We start from the raw sequence: 17,351 nt of genomic DNA, 5'->3' as shown, positions 1-17,351 counted from the left end.
ATTTGGCTTTCATTATTTCTTGTCTTTTACTGGTTTTTGGGGTACTTTGTTGTTCTTTTCCCAGTTCTTTAAGGTGGAACATTAGGTTGTTTCTTTGAGTTATTTCTTGTTTCTTTATGTGAGCCTGTAGTGCTACATATTTTCCTCTTACAACTGCTTTTAATGTGTCCCATGAGTTTTGGAGATTTGTGTCATCATTGTCGCCCTTCTCGGGTATTTTTTGATTTCTTCTTTGATCTCCTCATTGATCCAATGGTTCTCCAGTAGTGTGGGTTTCAGTCTCCCCATAGTAGGTGGGTTTCTTGTCTTCCTCATATGGTTTATTTCTAGCTTGATTCCTTCATGGTCAGAGAAAATAGTTGGTATGATTTCAGTCTTAGTGTATCTATTGATACGTATCTTGTGACCCAGTATGTGGTCAATCCTAGAGAATGATCCGTGTGGGTTTGAGAAAAATGTGTACTCAGATTTTTTGGGGTGCAGTATTCTATAGATGTCTGTTAGACCCATGTTGTCCAGGTCCTTGTTCAGAGCTTTAGTGTCTTGGCTTATTTTTGTCTTGTTAATCTGTCCATTGTAGAGAGAGGCATGTTGAAGTCTCCTGCTATGTATGTATTATCTCTGATATATGTTTTCATAGATGACAATAGTTTCCTGATATATTTTGGTGCTCCTTCATTTGGTGCAAATGTTGATGATTAATTCTTGTTGTATTGTCCCCTTAATCATAATGTAGTGGCCTTCTGTGTCTCTTTTAACCTTTTTTAGTTTGAAGTCTATTTGATCTGATATAACTGTTCTTGCCTTCTTTTTTGGTCCATTTCTTGTAGAACTGTTTTCCATCCTTTTATTTTCAATCTGTTTTTATCTTTTGCAGTTAGATGTGTTTTCTGCAGGCAGCAGAATGTTGGGTTCTATTTTTTAATCCATCCTGCAACTCTGTATTGTTTTTCTGATGAGCTTAATCTGTCTACATTTGGAGATAATATTGATACAGTGGTACCTACGTTTGCCATTTTGGTCCTTTTGTATTTTTATTCCTTATTTTGAACTGTTCTTATTCTTCTGTTGGATTTGGTTTGAGGGTTTTTTGTAGTATTTTTTGTAGTGGGGGTTTAGTCATGACGAAATTGTGGAGTGAGTTTGTCTGAGAATGTCCTTAATTCTTTCTTCATATAGCAAGGAGAGCTTTGCAGGACAGAGTATTCCTGGTTGGCATTTAATGCTTTGGAGTTTGTTAAGTATGTCCCTCCACTTTCTTCTTGCCCGTAGTGTTTCTTCAGAGAAGTCTGATGTCATTCGGATAGGTTTCCCTTTATAGGTTATTTGTTTCTTCACTTATTCTCATTGTCTTTTCCTTATCTTGTATTCTTGGAAGTTTTATTATAATGTGTCTTGCTGTATTTCTCCTGTCAATCATGGTAGTCTGGGGTACGTCTTGCTTCTTGGATGTCTACTTTCATCTCCTTCATATTAGGGAAGTTCTCTTCTGTTATCTCGTTGAATATTTTCTCTATTCCTTGGTCTTTCTCTTCACCTTCTGGGATACCTATAACTGATATTTCATTTCCTAATGGTGTCAGATAGCCCTTGAAGTGTTTCTTCATTCCTTTTCCTTTTTACTTCTTTCTTTTTCTTTTTTAATTCTATGTTTCTGTGTCTTCGAGGGTGCTGATTCGTCCTCCATTTCATCTATTCTGTTTTCATTACTTTTCCCAGGATTCTTTATCTCCTCTAGTGGCCTTTTCACCACCTGCATTTCTTCTATTTCCTTTTTTAATGTCTCATTTTCTTCAGTTTGTTGATTGCTTGTCTCATATCTTTTTTCTTTTTCATTTATTTTCATTTCTTTCATTCATTTCCTTATTTGCATTCTTCAACTCCTTGATGGCTTGCTTCATTTCATTTTTTTCCTTCTCTTTTTTTTGTTTGCTTATCATGGTGACTCTGAATTCTGTATCTGGTAGGCTGAGCAGTTCTTCTATTCCTTTGGTGGTTTCTGCTGACTGATCTTTTTGTGGTGACTGTTTCCCCTGTGGACTTGCGTGAATATTTGTTCGTTTTCTTTTCCCTGTCATGTATTTTCTAATACTTTCTATTCGTTGAGACACGGTGTTGCTATTATTGACTGACATTCTTTCTGGATGTTCTTTCTGGGATGGTAGAGGGATGACTGACATTATTGACTGACATTCTTTCTGGATGTTCTTTCTGGGATGACTTCCAGACACTTCAGTTGTGAAGGGTATTCTGAGTCTTGTTTTGTTTTGTATCCTGTTTTTCCAGCCCCTAAGGTGTGGAATTATGTCTGTCGTCTCTGTCAATGATGCTCAGGGGTCTCTTGTGGTTTTCAGCTTCTTCTGGTATCTCGTTGAGACCTTGTCTCTGGAAGGTGTCTTTTGATCTTTGTAGCCTTCTGATGTACCTGGCTCCCTCTATGCTTGGTTGCAGCCCTGGAGGGTGGGGTGCATTAGAAGTGTTGCAGCTGGGCCAAGCCGAATGAGCAGGAAGCCTCTGTCTGTGGCACTAGAGCCTGGGCGTTCTCCTGATCGATCCTACTTTGTTACTATTTTTAATAAAGTAAGATAAGTTCTACAAATTGTTACCTTTTCATGTTTTTTTTTTTTTAAGTTTGATATATTTATGTATACAAATATTGGGGTGTAGACCCAGAGATGTTGGAGGCTGAGAGGATTCACTAGAGACAGAGTAGGGGCAGAACAGGCAGATGTACTGAAGTTAAGTGCTGAAGGGAGCAGCAAGCAAGGTAGAGGTCTGCTGCACCTTGTGGGTTAGCTCCCTGGACAGGTATCAAACTCAGGCTGCATTTGCTGATGATTGCTTGATAGTGCTGAGACTTGCCCCTGAGTCACTAGGGAGGTCCTTGTTTACATATGTTAATGATAAATGTAATTCACTTAAAGTCACATGTATAGTAGCACAGCCTAGCCAAAAGTTGCAGCATGCCTAACACCAATCCAATTGCCATTGAGTTCAGTCTTTCTACATTATGTAATTCTGCATGAAGTAAATAAATTATCCATAATGAAATTTTAGTCATATTGTTTTAGAAACAAATTTTTATTTTAAAGGTAAATTTTATGTATCCATGGGTAAAAGTAGCAAATGGCAAATAATGCATGTAAACTCTTAAAATCAATATTACTTTGATTTTTAGTTGACAAGTTGCTCTGCTCAGAAATGTTCTCTTATAACTGCCAGTGTGAGATATGCTTAAAATTACATGGTTATATATTTATTTAAGAAACCTCCACTTATGAAATATTTATTGTTAAGACACTGTACAAGAAGACAGTTTAATGGCTAAGTGGCATAGACTGGAATTGTTGATTTAACAGTTAATAGCAGTGCCCATTATTTCCTCTAAGCTTTATTCCCTTCAACAAAGGATAATTTCTCTGTCCTGTGATTATTAAACTGCATTTAGTTTAATTATTGATATTTTTATATGATGATACTTTTATTTGTTGATTAAATATATTAGATATTTTGGAAGTCAGTAAATTTTATTAAATTACATGGTAATTTTTTTAACCTATTTTCTCTTACATCTTAAATACTGACTTTTTAATAGACTCTTAGTCTGTGCAATTTGTGAAGTTTGGTATCATTTAGATATGTGTGCCTTGGGGTTTTTTTTCTCTTAGATGAAGAGAAGAAAATGGTTGAAGAAGTATTTAGTAATGCAATTGATTGCTTGTCTGATGAAGATAAAAAGCTCCCACAGGTTAGTGTGCTTTGAAAATGTGGATATTAGTAAGTAGCATATATATTCACTTGGTATTTTTTGGCTTTATTACAGTACTGAACTTGTTTGCACATTGCAGTAAATGTATTGCTCTGTACACTGAAATGATACCTTGATTCGTATTGTAAACTTCTCAAAAAGGTAGCATGAGGAAAGATTCGCTACTGGAGGATCTTTTCTCTGAACACTAGGGTAGTGTGAAAATTACTACTTCTATTCCTAACACTACAGAACTTAATGCTTTTTCTTTTAAAATAATAGAATTATTTATTTATACATACAGAGCAGGAGTACAGGTTAGAGGTGAAGGGATAGTGAGAGTTTTTTTTTTTTAATTCATTATACATTTTTATTAAAAAATGCAAACACGCGCACACATACCCACCATTATGGAGGGAGTTCACATCTTAAATGTTAGATATGTCCATCTTCTGAAGTACATCACATTTGTTTTTAGGCCCAGGATGCTTCTTTTCCCCTCAAATATTTATATCCCAACTACAAAATGAAGTTGCAAAAAGAGTATATAAAGATAAACGAAACTTTCTTACTCTTATTACAGTATAAACACTTGAGGTGACTAAGGAGACATGAGTAAGGAGGAGGAAATTTGCCTAATTTGGTCAGAGTGGGGAGCAGAATAGGCAGATTGACGAAGTACACTGCTGAGGGGAGCAGCAGGTGAGACAGGAGAGGTCTGCTGCACCATTTGTATCACCTCTGGGGTGGGGATTGAAGTCACACTGAAGTGACTGAGGCAAGCTTCTCAATACTGTGGTTTAACAAATTGCGCCACCAGAGAGGGCCCGATGATGAGCATTTTTTGTGTATCCTTTGTGGACCAGTATTTTTTTTAATAAAATAGTTTTGTTTTTGTTTTTTACATCATTTTGTACCTTTTCCCATCTCAGTTGTAATCCCTGTGGGCTTCCCATCACCAAATCACCTGTGTGCTATCACCAAAGTCCAGTGCAATTCACCTTCCCCCACCCCCCATTTTAGATCCCATTCCCACTCCACTCCCATAAAATGTCTCTGGTATATAGTTGTTGATTATTATTATTATTATTCCCCCACCCCTTGTTGACCAGTATTGTTAAAGTTGCAGGTATAGTCTTTGTCCTTATAACTTACAAGTTTATGTAAGATGAAGTGATCCCGAAAAAAATCTGAAAGAGGTCAGAGCATTTGTAAAATTTGTTTATTAAGATTTATTTGTTTATGCATAAAAGAACTGGCCGAGGTGCAGGGGTGAGAGGATTCACAGAACAGGTGATTGACAAGAAATACACTGCTAAGGGGAGCAATAGGTGAGACAGGAGATATCTGCTGTACTATGTGGGTCACCTCCTTGGCCAGGGATCAAACTTGGGCTGCAGAGGCTGGGGAGTGCTGAGATAACCCTTGTGCCACCAGGGAGGGTCCATTTACAAAACTTAAAACACACTTATTATGTAATTCTTGGGTAGAATTAACATAAAATTTTGTTTTATTTTTCTGGAAATAAGGGTTAAGCTTTGGGTTATTAAAAGGCTTTATAGCATTTCTTTAAGTATTCTACATTACACATTATCTTAATTTGGTCAATATTTTCAATTGCCTTTTTCTTACATTGTAAAATATTATTCCAATTGTAGGTTGAACATGTTCTTCCTCTTTTGAAGCGGGGGATTGGTATTCACCATGGTGGTTTACTTCCTATATTGAAAGAAACTATAGAAATTCTTTTTTCTGAGGGATTAATAAAGGTATGGTTTTATTTTTCATATCATGTTCTAGAATTATGTTTTTTAAACATCTTAAAGTGGTCAAGAACACTTTATAGCATCTTCATTTCTTTTTTAAATTAGGTAATATGAGTGACCTAGGTAATGAACTTGATTTTTATATATAGTTAATGCTTTATAAATTTTTGGTTCCAGACAAAAAAAATCACTTGTTTACTTGCATAATCTTTAAGAAATACTAAGACAATGGCATGTGGTGACCTGGATAAGATTGTATATACAGACTCCTTTTTATATACAGATTAAAAGAGTTGAATTAGTTTAAAGAATGCAAAAATTGCTGGTTAGACTTAGGTTTTCTAATTAAAACCAAGAGACTAATTTTTTAAAGGTATGTTGATATCTATATTCAGAAATAGGACATTAAAAATGGGAAACAGCTTCAAAATAGTCATAAGGTTATACATTACTCTCATAAATTATTTTATGTTTAAAATTCAGGTTAGGTTTTTATCATGAGAACCTCAGCCCTAAGCTGAATACTTAAAAAAAATTTACTAACCCTAATGATCATCCTTGTGGAAGAATTGGTTGCTATTTATATCTGGTAAGGCCCTATTAATGTTCCTTTCTAGATTGTATATTTTGTTGAGAAGCATTTTTTAAATAATCTTCTGAAAACACCATAAGTAATACTTGTTGGTTATGAAATAACTAAAGTAAAAAATAAAAGACCATCCTTCTTCACTTCCCAGAAATATCACTCATTTGCATATAAATAATACCTGGTTTCTTATTAAAACTAAAAAGAGATTATACTACTCATATTATCCCGTTTTGTCATGTGTGTGACAAAACCCTTCCTTTTTCTTTTTTTTATTATATAACAGTTTATTTTTACATTATTTTGTACATTTTTTTTCCATCTCAATTGTAATTTCTGTGGGTTTCCCATCACCATGTCACCTGTGTGCCATCACCATAATCCTGTGCATTTCCCTCCCCACCCCCCCTTCCTTCTTTTTAACAGATGGATTGCATTCTGCTGAGGTGGTGAAATAAAGTACGCTTAATTTTTCCTTATCGATGAAAAATTAGTAATAGTTCAGTGACTTTCCTTGTACTGCCTTTGTGAACTTAACGGCACACAACTTTTTTGCATGATAAATTCTTTGTTAGTGAACTTAGAAGCCATAAAAAGTTGGTTATTCTGATCTTCCCTCTGATCCTAAATGTAAAGTGGTCTTCAGTATAGCTGTACAGTCATAGAAATCAATAAATGTGACTGTTTTAGAAAAAATTCTGCAGCCTAATGCTTTTTCTGTTAGATCAGTAGCATCCTTAAAGAAAAATTTTCCCTGAGTTTAAAAATATGTGTCTGGAATACAAGAACAGTCAATATTTAATATTTTTAATATATAAAACACGCCTGGGAATAGCATATATTGTTTTTTGTAGTGTTTTAATAACAACTGATTTTTAATAAAATAATGATTATTTTACACGTGGAAATTATATAATTTTTTAAAATCTTAATTGTGTGATTTGTCATTTGTTAGGCCTTATTTGCCACAGAAACTTTTGCTATGGGAATTAACATGCCAGCTAGAACTGTTTTATTTACAAATGCCCGAAAATTTGATGGGAAGGATTTCCGTTGGGTAAGTAAAATAATTCATATGTTTAAATATATGTTTTGTTTTGTTTGTGGTGATTTTGGTTCATGTAGTCTTTTGTCATACTCATTTCTGAATTCTGAACTAATGTAACAGCCTTATTTAGATTAAATTTCAGATTCTTTACTTTTCTATCCTTAGTCAAAAAAAGCAAAACAGAACCTTATGTGAGAGTTTGGTGATAAGGGATGTGTGACTAGTTTGTGAATGCCTTAAAGTGGTTAAAATACAGCTAGAATCTTCATTTCTTACAGTTTAAGGTATTTGAACTCTACTACGCTATTAGCAATTTCAATTCACTCTGTACCCTGAAGGTTTATTTTTATTTTTATTGATTCGTTTATTTTTAAAGATAATTTATTTATGCATACAGAACTGGGCACAGGTCAGAGGTGCAGGGGTGATGACAGGTTCCATCAGAGACAGGGGGAGCAGAACAGAGAGATTGATAAAGTACACTGTTGAGGGAGCAGTGATGAGACAGGAAAAGTCTGCTGTGCCATGTGGGTCATCTCTGGGGCCAGGGATACAGCTCACACTGAAGCAGCTGTGGCTAGCTTCTCAGGGCTGCATCCTAACCCGTTGTACTACCAGAGAGGGTCCTGCCCTGCAAGTTTAAAGTGGAGTTGTAAAAGGTTTGCAGATAATGTCTTCTAAGGAGAGAGAAACAAAGTTAGGAACAAGGGTAAAAGTAATATGGGATAAAAAGTAAATCCTTGGGCCCTCCCTGGTGGCGCAGTGGGTTAAAGCACAGCATAATGAAGCTTAAACCACTTCCGCCTGAGTTTGATCCCCGCCTGCCCAGTTTGATCCCTGCCTGCCCAGCCTGGAGGAGCTCCACATGGCTGGCAGACCTCTCCTGACCCGCCTGCTGCTCCCCTCAGCAGTGTACTTCATCGATCTGCCTGTTCTATACCCCACTCTGTCTCTGGTGAATCCTCTCACCCTCCGCATCTCTGGCCTGTACCCCAGTTCTGTACGAATAAATAATAAATAAAAAAAAAAAGTAAATCCTTAATCCAGAGGCAAATAGCCCACATGGTACATAATTACCAAACTTATAAGGGCCTTAGAGCTATTGTAAGTACTACGAATGCTAAAATTAAAAAACGAAAGAATCCCTATCTTTTAGCAAAACAAAACAAAAAACTTAGTTTCAGAGAAAGTTGATAAACATGCAATAACATTTTTTTTTGTAAGTCACCTATTCCTTTACTTCTGAACCTTTATCCTTGAAATATAGGTTTTCTTTTCTGCTTAGAGAAGTCTTTGACAGTAGTTACTGATCATCAAAATACTAAAACATGCACATAGTAGAATTAAAAGGCAAAGCATTTTTCTTGATTTGTTTTATTTATGTATTAAATGCTTTTCAGAAGAGAAATTTAAATATGGGGAGGAAATGTCATTTTCATATAGAAATGTTTACATAATCTTCAAAATTTTTCTGTAACTTGAAACATTTTTATTTTTTATTTAAAGATTTATTTATTCATATAGAAATGGGGTACAGGCCAGTGATGCGGAGGGTAAGAGGATTCACCAGAGACAGAGTGGGGAGCAGAACAGGCAGATGGACGAAGTACACTGCTGAGGGGAGCAGCGGTTGGGTCAGGTCAGGAGGGGTCTGCTGTGCCATGCGGATCTCCTCCGGGGCAGGCGGGAATCGAACTCATGCGGAAGTGGCTTAAGCTTCTTAGAGCTGTGCTTTAACCTGCTGCGCCACCAGGGAGGGCCCGAAACATTTTTATATTTAAAGAAACGAGACTCAGAAAACCTCCCCAGAATATCTAGTTTAAAGATTTTTCTCTTATGTCAATGAATTACCCAATATTTCCCTAGTGTAATTTCTGGCAATAATTACCATCAAAAATCACCACAAGCAATACATGTGGTCAATTTAGAGCTTAATTTCAGTTTTACATTATTATTTTTTTTTTTTAACTTTTGTGTATTTACTTAAATGTTCTTGGCCATAATCATATTTTCTTGGAAATATGTTTTATGATGAAAGAAATTTAAGCTTTTTAGATACAGTCTTCTTATAAACTCCAAATTTTTAATTATGCTCTTACAGATTTCTTCTGGTGAATACATTCAAATGTCTGGTCGTGCTGGAAGGAGGGGTATGGATGACAGAGGAATTGTAATTCTTATGGTAGATGAAAAGATGAGTCCAACAATTGGGAAACAACTACTTAAGGTAATTGAATTAAGGTTTTATGTCTTCACTAGGAATTTGAAAAACATTAATTGTGTGTGCTTGGATTATATACCTGTAAGTGTAATTGCCGGATTATGTAGTAATTCTTGCTTAAACTTTTGAGGACCTACCTGCTAGATTTTTTTCCAAGCAACAATACTGTTTTATACTCCTACTAGCAATCTATAAGGATTTCAGTTTCCCTACATTCTAGCCAGTATTTATTACCTGTCTTTTTGATGTACAGCAATCCTAGTAGGTATGAAGGGATGATATTTCACATTGAAAGCAATATAATTTGAAAGGTTAGTTTCTTTTTATAATACTGTAGTTATATAAGCTAATATATGTAGGTTTTTTTGTTTGCTTGTTTTAAGAGATTTATTTATACATACAGAACTTGGGTACAGGCCAGGTGTGGAGGGGTGAGAGGATTCACCAGAGACAGAGTGGGGAGCAGAACAGGTAGGTGGACTGAAATATACTGCTGAGGGGAGCAGTGGGTAGCTCAGGAGAGGTCTACCATGCCATATGGGTCATGCCCCTGGCTGGTAATTGAACTCTTGCTGCAGTGACTGTGATAGCTTCATCTTGCTTTGCTTTAACCCATTGTGCCACCAGGGAAGGCCTACTTTTTAAAAATTTTTTTAATGTGACTTAATGACCCTGCTACTTTTCTGTCCCCTGGAATTTTTTCATTTAATTTCGCTATCATTAAAAGGGTTTATAGGCAAATTATTCACTAACAGTAACTAAGCCTTACAATGTCCAATATATCCCAAGCACTGAAAATTGCTGTTATTATCCCCATTTTTACAAATAAGTAAGCAGAGGTTAAGTAATTTCCCTTAAATTGTATTTTTGTTAAATGGAAAATTCTCTTTGGAACTCAGGCAGCCAGTCTTCCAGACTCCCATTTTCTAACCACATGTGCTGCTGCTTCTCAGTACCTCATGCAAGTAGATATTTTAATTACTAACTCAAATAAAATTGGGCATGATAGCAGTTTATTCTATTTTTTAAAGATTTATTCATTATGCATACAGAACTGGGGTACAGGTCAGAAGTACAGGGCCGGTGAGAGGATTCACCAGAGACAGAGTGGGGAGCAGAACAGGCCAGCTGACGAAGTACACACTGCTGAGGGGAGCAGTGGGCGGGTCAGACGAGGTCTGCCACGCATGTGGGTCACCTCCAGGGCAGGGATCAAACTCATGCTGAAGAACCTTATTCACAGCTATCTGTGCTCTAACACAAAACGATATTAAAAAAATCGTAGCCTTTTCAACCTAAGAAGCTATAGCTTCTTAGTGCTGTGCTTTAACCCGTTGCGCCACCACGGAGGGCCCAGCAGTTTATTCTTTTAATATACTTATATAGCATATCACCTAAACTTCATTATAACAGTTGCCCAAATGAAAAGTCAGATGGAAAGTGTTTAACAACCTCTGGAAAGACTGGTAAATGTATCTTTTATTCAGTAGTCAAGACATACCTTAAATTATTCCAGTAGAACCAGAAAAAATTTGTTCCAATATAGTGCCTATATTTTCAGAAGAACATGGAAATAGCCCAGCATGTGAAGTAAATGTGCTGTTTTATTTAAAAAAAACTTTCTATAATAATGAAATAACTAGTTTCTTACATACAAAGTGCTAGTTGTAGGGGACTATACAGTCTTTTTGGTTGTAATCAGTTGTTTTCAACAATGAACTACACTGTTATAATGACTTAGGAGAACTAAACTGATTTGAAGAAAAAACTATTCTTAACCTTTTTGATTAAATTTCTTGGACCTTAAAGAACATAGTTACTCTCTTAAGATCTGTTCTGTTGTACTCAAGACAGTGTCTTAAGAACTTTTAATGGAGAAATGAGAAAATCCCTAATTACCCATTTTCTTTTATCTTCTTTTCCGTTTCAAAATGCAAAAATACTCAGCACAATTTTTTTTTTTTAAAGATTTATTCATCTGTGCATACAGAACTGGGGTACAGGCCAGAGGCTCAGGGGCGGTGAGAGGCTTTACCAGAGACAGAGTGGGGAGCAGAACAGGCAGACCTATGAAGTACACTGCTGAGGGGAGCAGCGGGCGGGTCAGGAGAGGTCTGCCACGCCATGTGGTCACCTCTGGGGCAGGAGGCAAGCGGGAATCGAACTCATGCGGAAGTGGCTTCAGATTCTCAGTGCTGTGCTTTAACCCGCTGCGTCACCAGGGAGGGCCACTCAGCACAATTTTTTGAACTAATTGAATGAACCAAGGTTTAATGTTGAAATCATTAGTAGAATGCTACTCAGATGGTAATATTGCAGAAGCTACTTGAGAAAATTGATCATTTTGACTTTCTTACCTTCATATCTTTTCAGTAGCAACTGTCTAGAATCCAGCTAGTTTTAAATCTGTGTTATTGGCTGCCTGTATTGTACCATTTTTTTTTTTAAAGATTTATTTGTACATACAGAACTGGGGTACAGGCCAGAGGCTCAGGGGCGGTGAGAGGCTTCACAAGAGACAGAGTGGGAAGCAGAACAGGCAGATCATCAAAGTACACTGCTGAGGGGAGCAGCGGGCGGGTCAGGAGAGGTCTGCCACGCCATGTGGTCACCTCCGGGGCAGGGGGGAATCGAACTCATGCGAAAGTGGCTTCAGCTTCTCAGTACAGTGCTTTAACCCGCTGAGCCACCAGGGAGGGCCTGTATTGTACCATTTAAACTTTATTTGACCCTGTTTACTAGGCTTCTGTTAATATATTATTTAAGGATTTTATTAGCTGGCTGATAAATACATAAAAAGTTACAAAATATCTATCAACATTTGAGTATTCCCATCATGGTAAAATAGTATTGAAAAGACAGAAATGTAAAAAAAGCTGCTGTTTGAACTTGCCCTTTGGGAGCTCAGGGTTCTGCAATATAACTATTGCCTATTTAGCCTGAGAGAAGTCTCTTCATCTGTGTGAATCTGTTTGTTATTTAAAATGCAGTTAATACAGTCTATTTTGTTGTGACAATAAAGTCGCTTTTTCGTGTGAAATGAAAAAATTTATTGAGTGCTTATTACAGTAGTTAGCACATGCTAGATCCTTAATAGATGATGAAAAATTTTTGAAACATTTATTTATGCATACAGAAGCCCGGGTGTAGGCCAGTGAGAGTTGAAAGGATTCAACAGAGACAGAGTAGGGAGCAGAACAGGCAGATTTATGAAATACACTGCTTGAGGGGACCAGCAGGTGAGACAGGAGAGATCGATCTGCTGCACCATGTGAATCACCTCCCGGGCTGGGGATGGAACTTGTGCTGCAGTGGCTGCTGATTGTTTCATAGTGATGAGACTTAGCCCCTTGTACCACCAGAGAGTACCCTAAAAAACATTTTTTTAATGGAGTGTCTTTTTACTTAAATATATAAAATAGAAAGTAAACAACATCTACTGTTGGCCTTAATTTCATGTGAAGTATGTAAAACTAATTTTATATTTATTACTAAATACCCTTCTAAGGTGGTGGCCTTGATTTGAGAGGATAGTTAAAGAATACTCTCATCTGAGACTTTGCTGTATGCCCTGTTCCTGCTCATAAAATTCTGTATGTATACATTTAAAATTTTGAGTGCTGGAATATTTGCCCACAGTCCAATTTAAGAGCCTCTTTCTAAGCATTTGTTTTGTTATGCCATTTAGAAAAATGTAGCATACTTTATGACCCTTCAATATTTCAGCTAGTATATTCTAAGAATTGTTCATTTCTCTATGTAATCATTGTCATTCTGAAGTAAATTAGTGTACTTTGTCAGTAAGGGCTGATTTCTGCTTAACAGACCTAAATTTCTGTTTAAAGGTTTATGTGTCTTGTCTGTTTAATACTTAAGTTTGTAGAGGAGTTTTTGCTCATCCTTATTCTTTATGGATTCGTGCTCATGAAGAAACTACCATCTTGAATATTGTCAGTCACTGTGCAGAATGATAGAATGTTAAACACCAGCAATTAATTTTTTGTCCCAGAAGTGACACATTACTACAATTTGTGTTCCCCACTGTGAGGGCAAAAGGGACAACAGAGGAAGTATAATCTGTCAGATGACTAGAAGGCCGAGAACTAATGTACTTGGCAAATAATATTTTAACTACTACCATCCTTAGTATTTTCCCAAAGAGCAAATATCTTATCACTTTGTGTTGGTCCCTTTTTTTTTTAAAGATTTATATGTTCATACAGAACTGGGGTACAGGCCAGAGGCTTAGGGGAGGCGAGAGGCTTCACCAGAGACAGAGTGGGGAGTAGAACAGGCAGATTGAGGAAGTACACTGCTGAGGGGAGCAGTGGGCGGGTCAGGAGAGGTCTGCCATGCCATGTGGTCACCTTCAGGGCAGACGGGAATCGAATTCATGCGGAAGTGGCTTTAGCTTCTCAGTGCTGTGCTTTAACCCGCTGTGTCACCAGGGAGGGCTGTGTTGGTCCCTTTTTAAAGGAAAGGACATAATGTATTTCTGCATAGAGTATTCCTTAACGTAGATTAAATTATTATGCAATATAACAAGTTAATATTTGTGTAAATTTATTTGAGAAACCTATAACATTTTTTTTTCCTCTTAGGGTTCAGCTGATCCTCTAAATAGTGCTTTCCATTTGACATACAATATGGTTTTGAATTTACTACGTGTAGAAGAAATTAACCCTGAGTACATGTTGGAAAAATCCTTCTATCAGTTTCAGCATTATAGAGCAATTCCAGGAGTAGTAGAGAGTAAGTATAAAATTACTTATACTTGCAAAGGCATTGACCATTATTTTTTCCAGTAAGCTATAAAGTAAAATAACAAATACTGGTTTGAATATTTGAGTAAACCAAATAATAAAAATAATATAAGAATAATGCATTGTCTTTGTAAGGAGGAAAAGAAACCCAGAAATGCACCAAAAATATAAGGAAAATATTTATAATCTCACATAGAGGCAACCATATAACCACTTAGCACTCTTTCCCATACATAATCTTTTTTCTTAAGGTAAGATCAAATATGTAGTTTCTATAACAGTCACGGTGGTACTTGGTGTCATTTGTTAGCTACTCTATACCTAACATTGTCTAAATGCTTTATACTCATAAAGTTACCAATTCTGCCTTTTTGAAAATATAATTTAAAATATTCTTTGAATATATTTTTTAAAGATATACTTATTTATGCATATAGAACTGGGGTACATGCCAGAGGTGCAGGGCCGGTGAGAGGATTCACCAGAGACAGAGTGGGTAGCAAAATAGGCCGACTGACAAAGTACACTGCTGAGGGGAACAGCAGGCAGGTCAGGAGAGGTCTGCTGAGTCATGTGGGTCATCTCTGGGGTGGGGATTGAGCTTATGCTGAAGTGGCTTTTAGTTTCTTTAGTGCTGTGTGCTTTTACCTGCTGTGTCACCAGGAAGTGCCCCCTTTGAATATGTTTAATGACATTATAAAATTTTCATTTTTTAAGTTACTATGGTTTACTTAATCGTAAAGGCAAATTTGAGATACTAATCTTACCATGACTATTTGGACACTTCCATTAAATTTGCATGTAGCCACAAATAAGTTTGAAATACAATAAGGTACCTTTTAAAAAAAACGAAGACTTCGAATATCTAAGTGGGGTTATTTTTTTTCCCCTTTGGTCATTACTTGGATGCTTCATTCTCATTTTTTCTCTTTGCTTGAAATCTCAGGTCTTAATACCAATTTCCCTATAAACTATAGAACTGGAAGGGAGCATTAGCATCATTTTACTAACTGGGGGAAAAAAAGTTAAGTCATTAACTGAAGTTACACATATGATTGCTTTCAAAATTGAGATTATAATCTTGGACTCACTGCTGAAATGTACCATTTTTATTAAAGCATGGATCTTCCCTTTTTAATACAAGAATTGTAAATTTTCTGAGTGAAAAAAGAAAAAAACTTGAGCTTAGCGGTTTTAGGAATTATTTAAATTTCTATGAGCAATGTTGAAATTTTAAACATACCTTATTAAATAAATTCATTAACTTCATATGTATTTTACCCATGTAAAAATAGTGCTTGTTTAGCATATGAAAAAATGTTCAGCATCACTTGTAATAAGGGAGATGCAAATTAAAACCACAATGAGATACCACCTCACACCAGTGATAATGGCAAATCTTAAAACAACTACAGCAACAAATGTTGGTGAGGATGTGGAGAAAAAGGAATTCTCCTGCACTGCTGGTGGGAGTGCAAACTAGTACAACCACTATGGAAAACTGTTTGGAGGTTCCTCAAACTGCTTAATATGGAGCTTCCCTATGACCCAGCAATCCCACTCCTAGGTATCTTCCTAAAAGACGCAGAAACGCTGATTCAAAAGAGATAAGATAAGATACCTGTACCCCCATGCTTATTGCTGCTTTATTTACAATTGGGAAGACATGGAAACAATCCAAATGCCCAAAAGTGGATGACTGGATTAAAAAGATGTGGTACATATACACAATGGAGTATTACTCAGCAACCAAAAAAAAATACATGCTTTTTGCAGCAATGTGGATGAAGCTGGAAAAGACCATGCTTAGTGAAATAAGCCAGAAAGAAAAGGAAAAATACCAGATGGTTCACTCATAGCAGGAGAAAATAATAGTAACAGACCAGGCGAGAAAATAATAATAATGAGCAGCTATATACCAGAGACATTTTATGGGGGTGGAGTGGAGAATGGGGTAAAAAACAGTGGGGAAAGGGAAATGCACTGGACTGTGGTGATGGCACATGGGTGATTTGGTGATGGGAAGCCTACGGGGATTACAACTGAGTTGGAAAAATGTACAAAATGATGTAAAAATAAACTATTATATTTAAAAAAAATAGTGATCGTTTACAGTGTGTTGGAGGTATAATGGGAGTAGTGAGAAAAGGAAGTCAATAGTAGCTACAAGAATTGGAGTAGGAAATGGCATCACCAATAGCTAGACTAACCAAGATGACAGTTTCTGAAAGGGGTTAGTGTTTTGACTACTGACTGGGTGGACAGATAACTGGTTGAATTATCTGTCTCCAGTTTTAAAGACCTAATCCTAGGTGGTAGTAGAATACTGATGGCTTTAATAAACTGGATTCTTTGCTGAGAATTCAAGTGGCATATTACTTAGAAGGTCCAAAGTAGTGCTGTCTAGTAGAACTTTTTGTGCTGTACAAATGTTCTATGTCTGTGCTATTCTGATACACAAGCAACTAGCCACAGAGGGCTATTAAGCATTGGAAATAGTGCTATGTGAGGAATTAAATTTTAAATCTTCTTTAATTTTAATAACTACACGTGACTGGAAAGATCATTTCTACCACTACATAAAATTTTATGAAATATTAACTTTGTTGGACTGTAGCTCTAGAATTGTCAGATACCCTCTCCCCCTATTATAAGAGAGAATTAATTCATCAGATAGAACCACTGCCAGTTCAGACCCACTTTCAGGATTCACAATTAGTGAGTTGGGAAATTAAAGGAAAAATTCCTAAGGTTATAGGTGAACTTTAAAGTAGAAGGGAGATCTGGACTATGTGTATTTTGGATATCTCTGAAGCTTTTCCTCAAAATTTCTAATACATATAAACTTACCTTGGTCCTTCTGTTGCAGTGGGGGAAAAAAATCTTCAGTGTAATTTACATAAAATACGTAAATTTTTAGTATTGTACATGTGTTCTTTTACAGAAGTAAAGAACTCAGAACAACAGTATAACAAAATAGTAATACCAAATGAAGAAAGTGTCGTCATCTATTATAAGATTAGGCAGCAACTTTCTAAACTGGGTAAAGAAATTGAAGAATATATTCACAAACCAAAATACTGTTTACCATTTCTACAACCAGGCCGTTTGGTGAAGGTATGTTATTTTTTTCATAAAATATTTGGAAGTTTGAATATTTAATTTTTTTTTTTAAAGATTTATTTTTATTCATATAGAACTGGGGTATAGGCCAGAGAT

The 17,351-nt window shown here is 36.2% G+C and overlaps 1 protein-coding gene across 1 annotated transcript in view; it reads left to right on the top strand.

Moving 5' to 3' along the window:
- The window catches only part of SKIV2L2 (superkiller viralicidic activity 2-like 2 (S. cerevisiae)), a 68,246-nt gene that overhangs the window by 25,685 nt on the left and 25,210 nt on the right, over positions 1-17,351 (top strand). Inside the window, exons 12-17 of the mRNA XM_004678316.2 lie at positions 3,669-3,748; positions 5,407-5,517; positions 7,056-7,157; positions 9,250-9,375; positions 13,971-14,121; positions 17,077-17,249. Coding sequence (XP_004678373.1) covers positions 3,669-3,748; positions 5,407-5,517; positions 7,056-7,157; positions 9,250-9,375; positions 13,971-14,121; positions 17,077-17,249 — 743 coding nt within the window. The remainder of the gene's footprint in view (positions 1-3,668; positions 3,749-5,406; positions 5,518-7,055; positions 7,158-9,249; positions 9,376-13,970; positions 14,122-17,076; positions 17,250-17,351) is intronic.

Source organism: Condylura cristata, unplaced genomic scaffold (assembly GCF_000260355.1).
Source record: "Condylura cristata isolate star-nosed mole 26May11 unplaced genomic scaffold, ConCri1.0 scaffold00007, whole genome shotgun sequence".
Classification (NCBI taxonomy): Eukaryota; Metazoa; Chordata; class Mammalia; order Eulipotyphla; family Talpidae; genus Condylura; species Condylura cristata.
The sequence above is the reverse complement of the archived record's forward strand: the minus strand, read 5'-3'. Positions and strand labels throughout refer to the sequence as shown.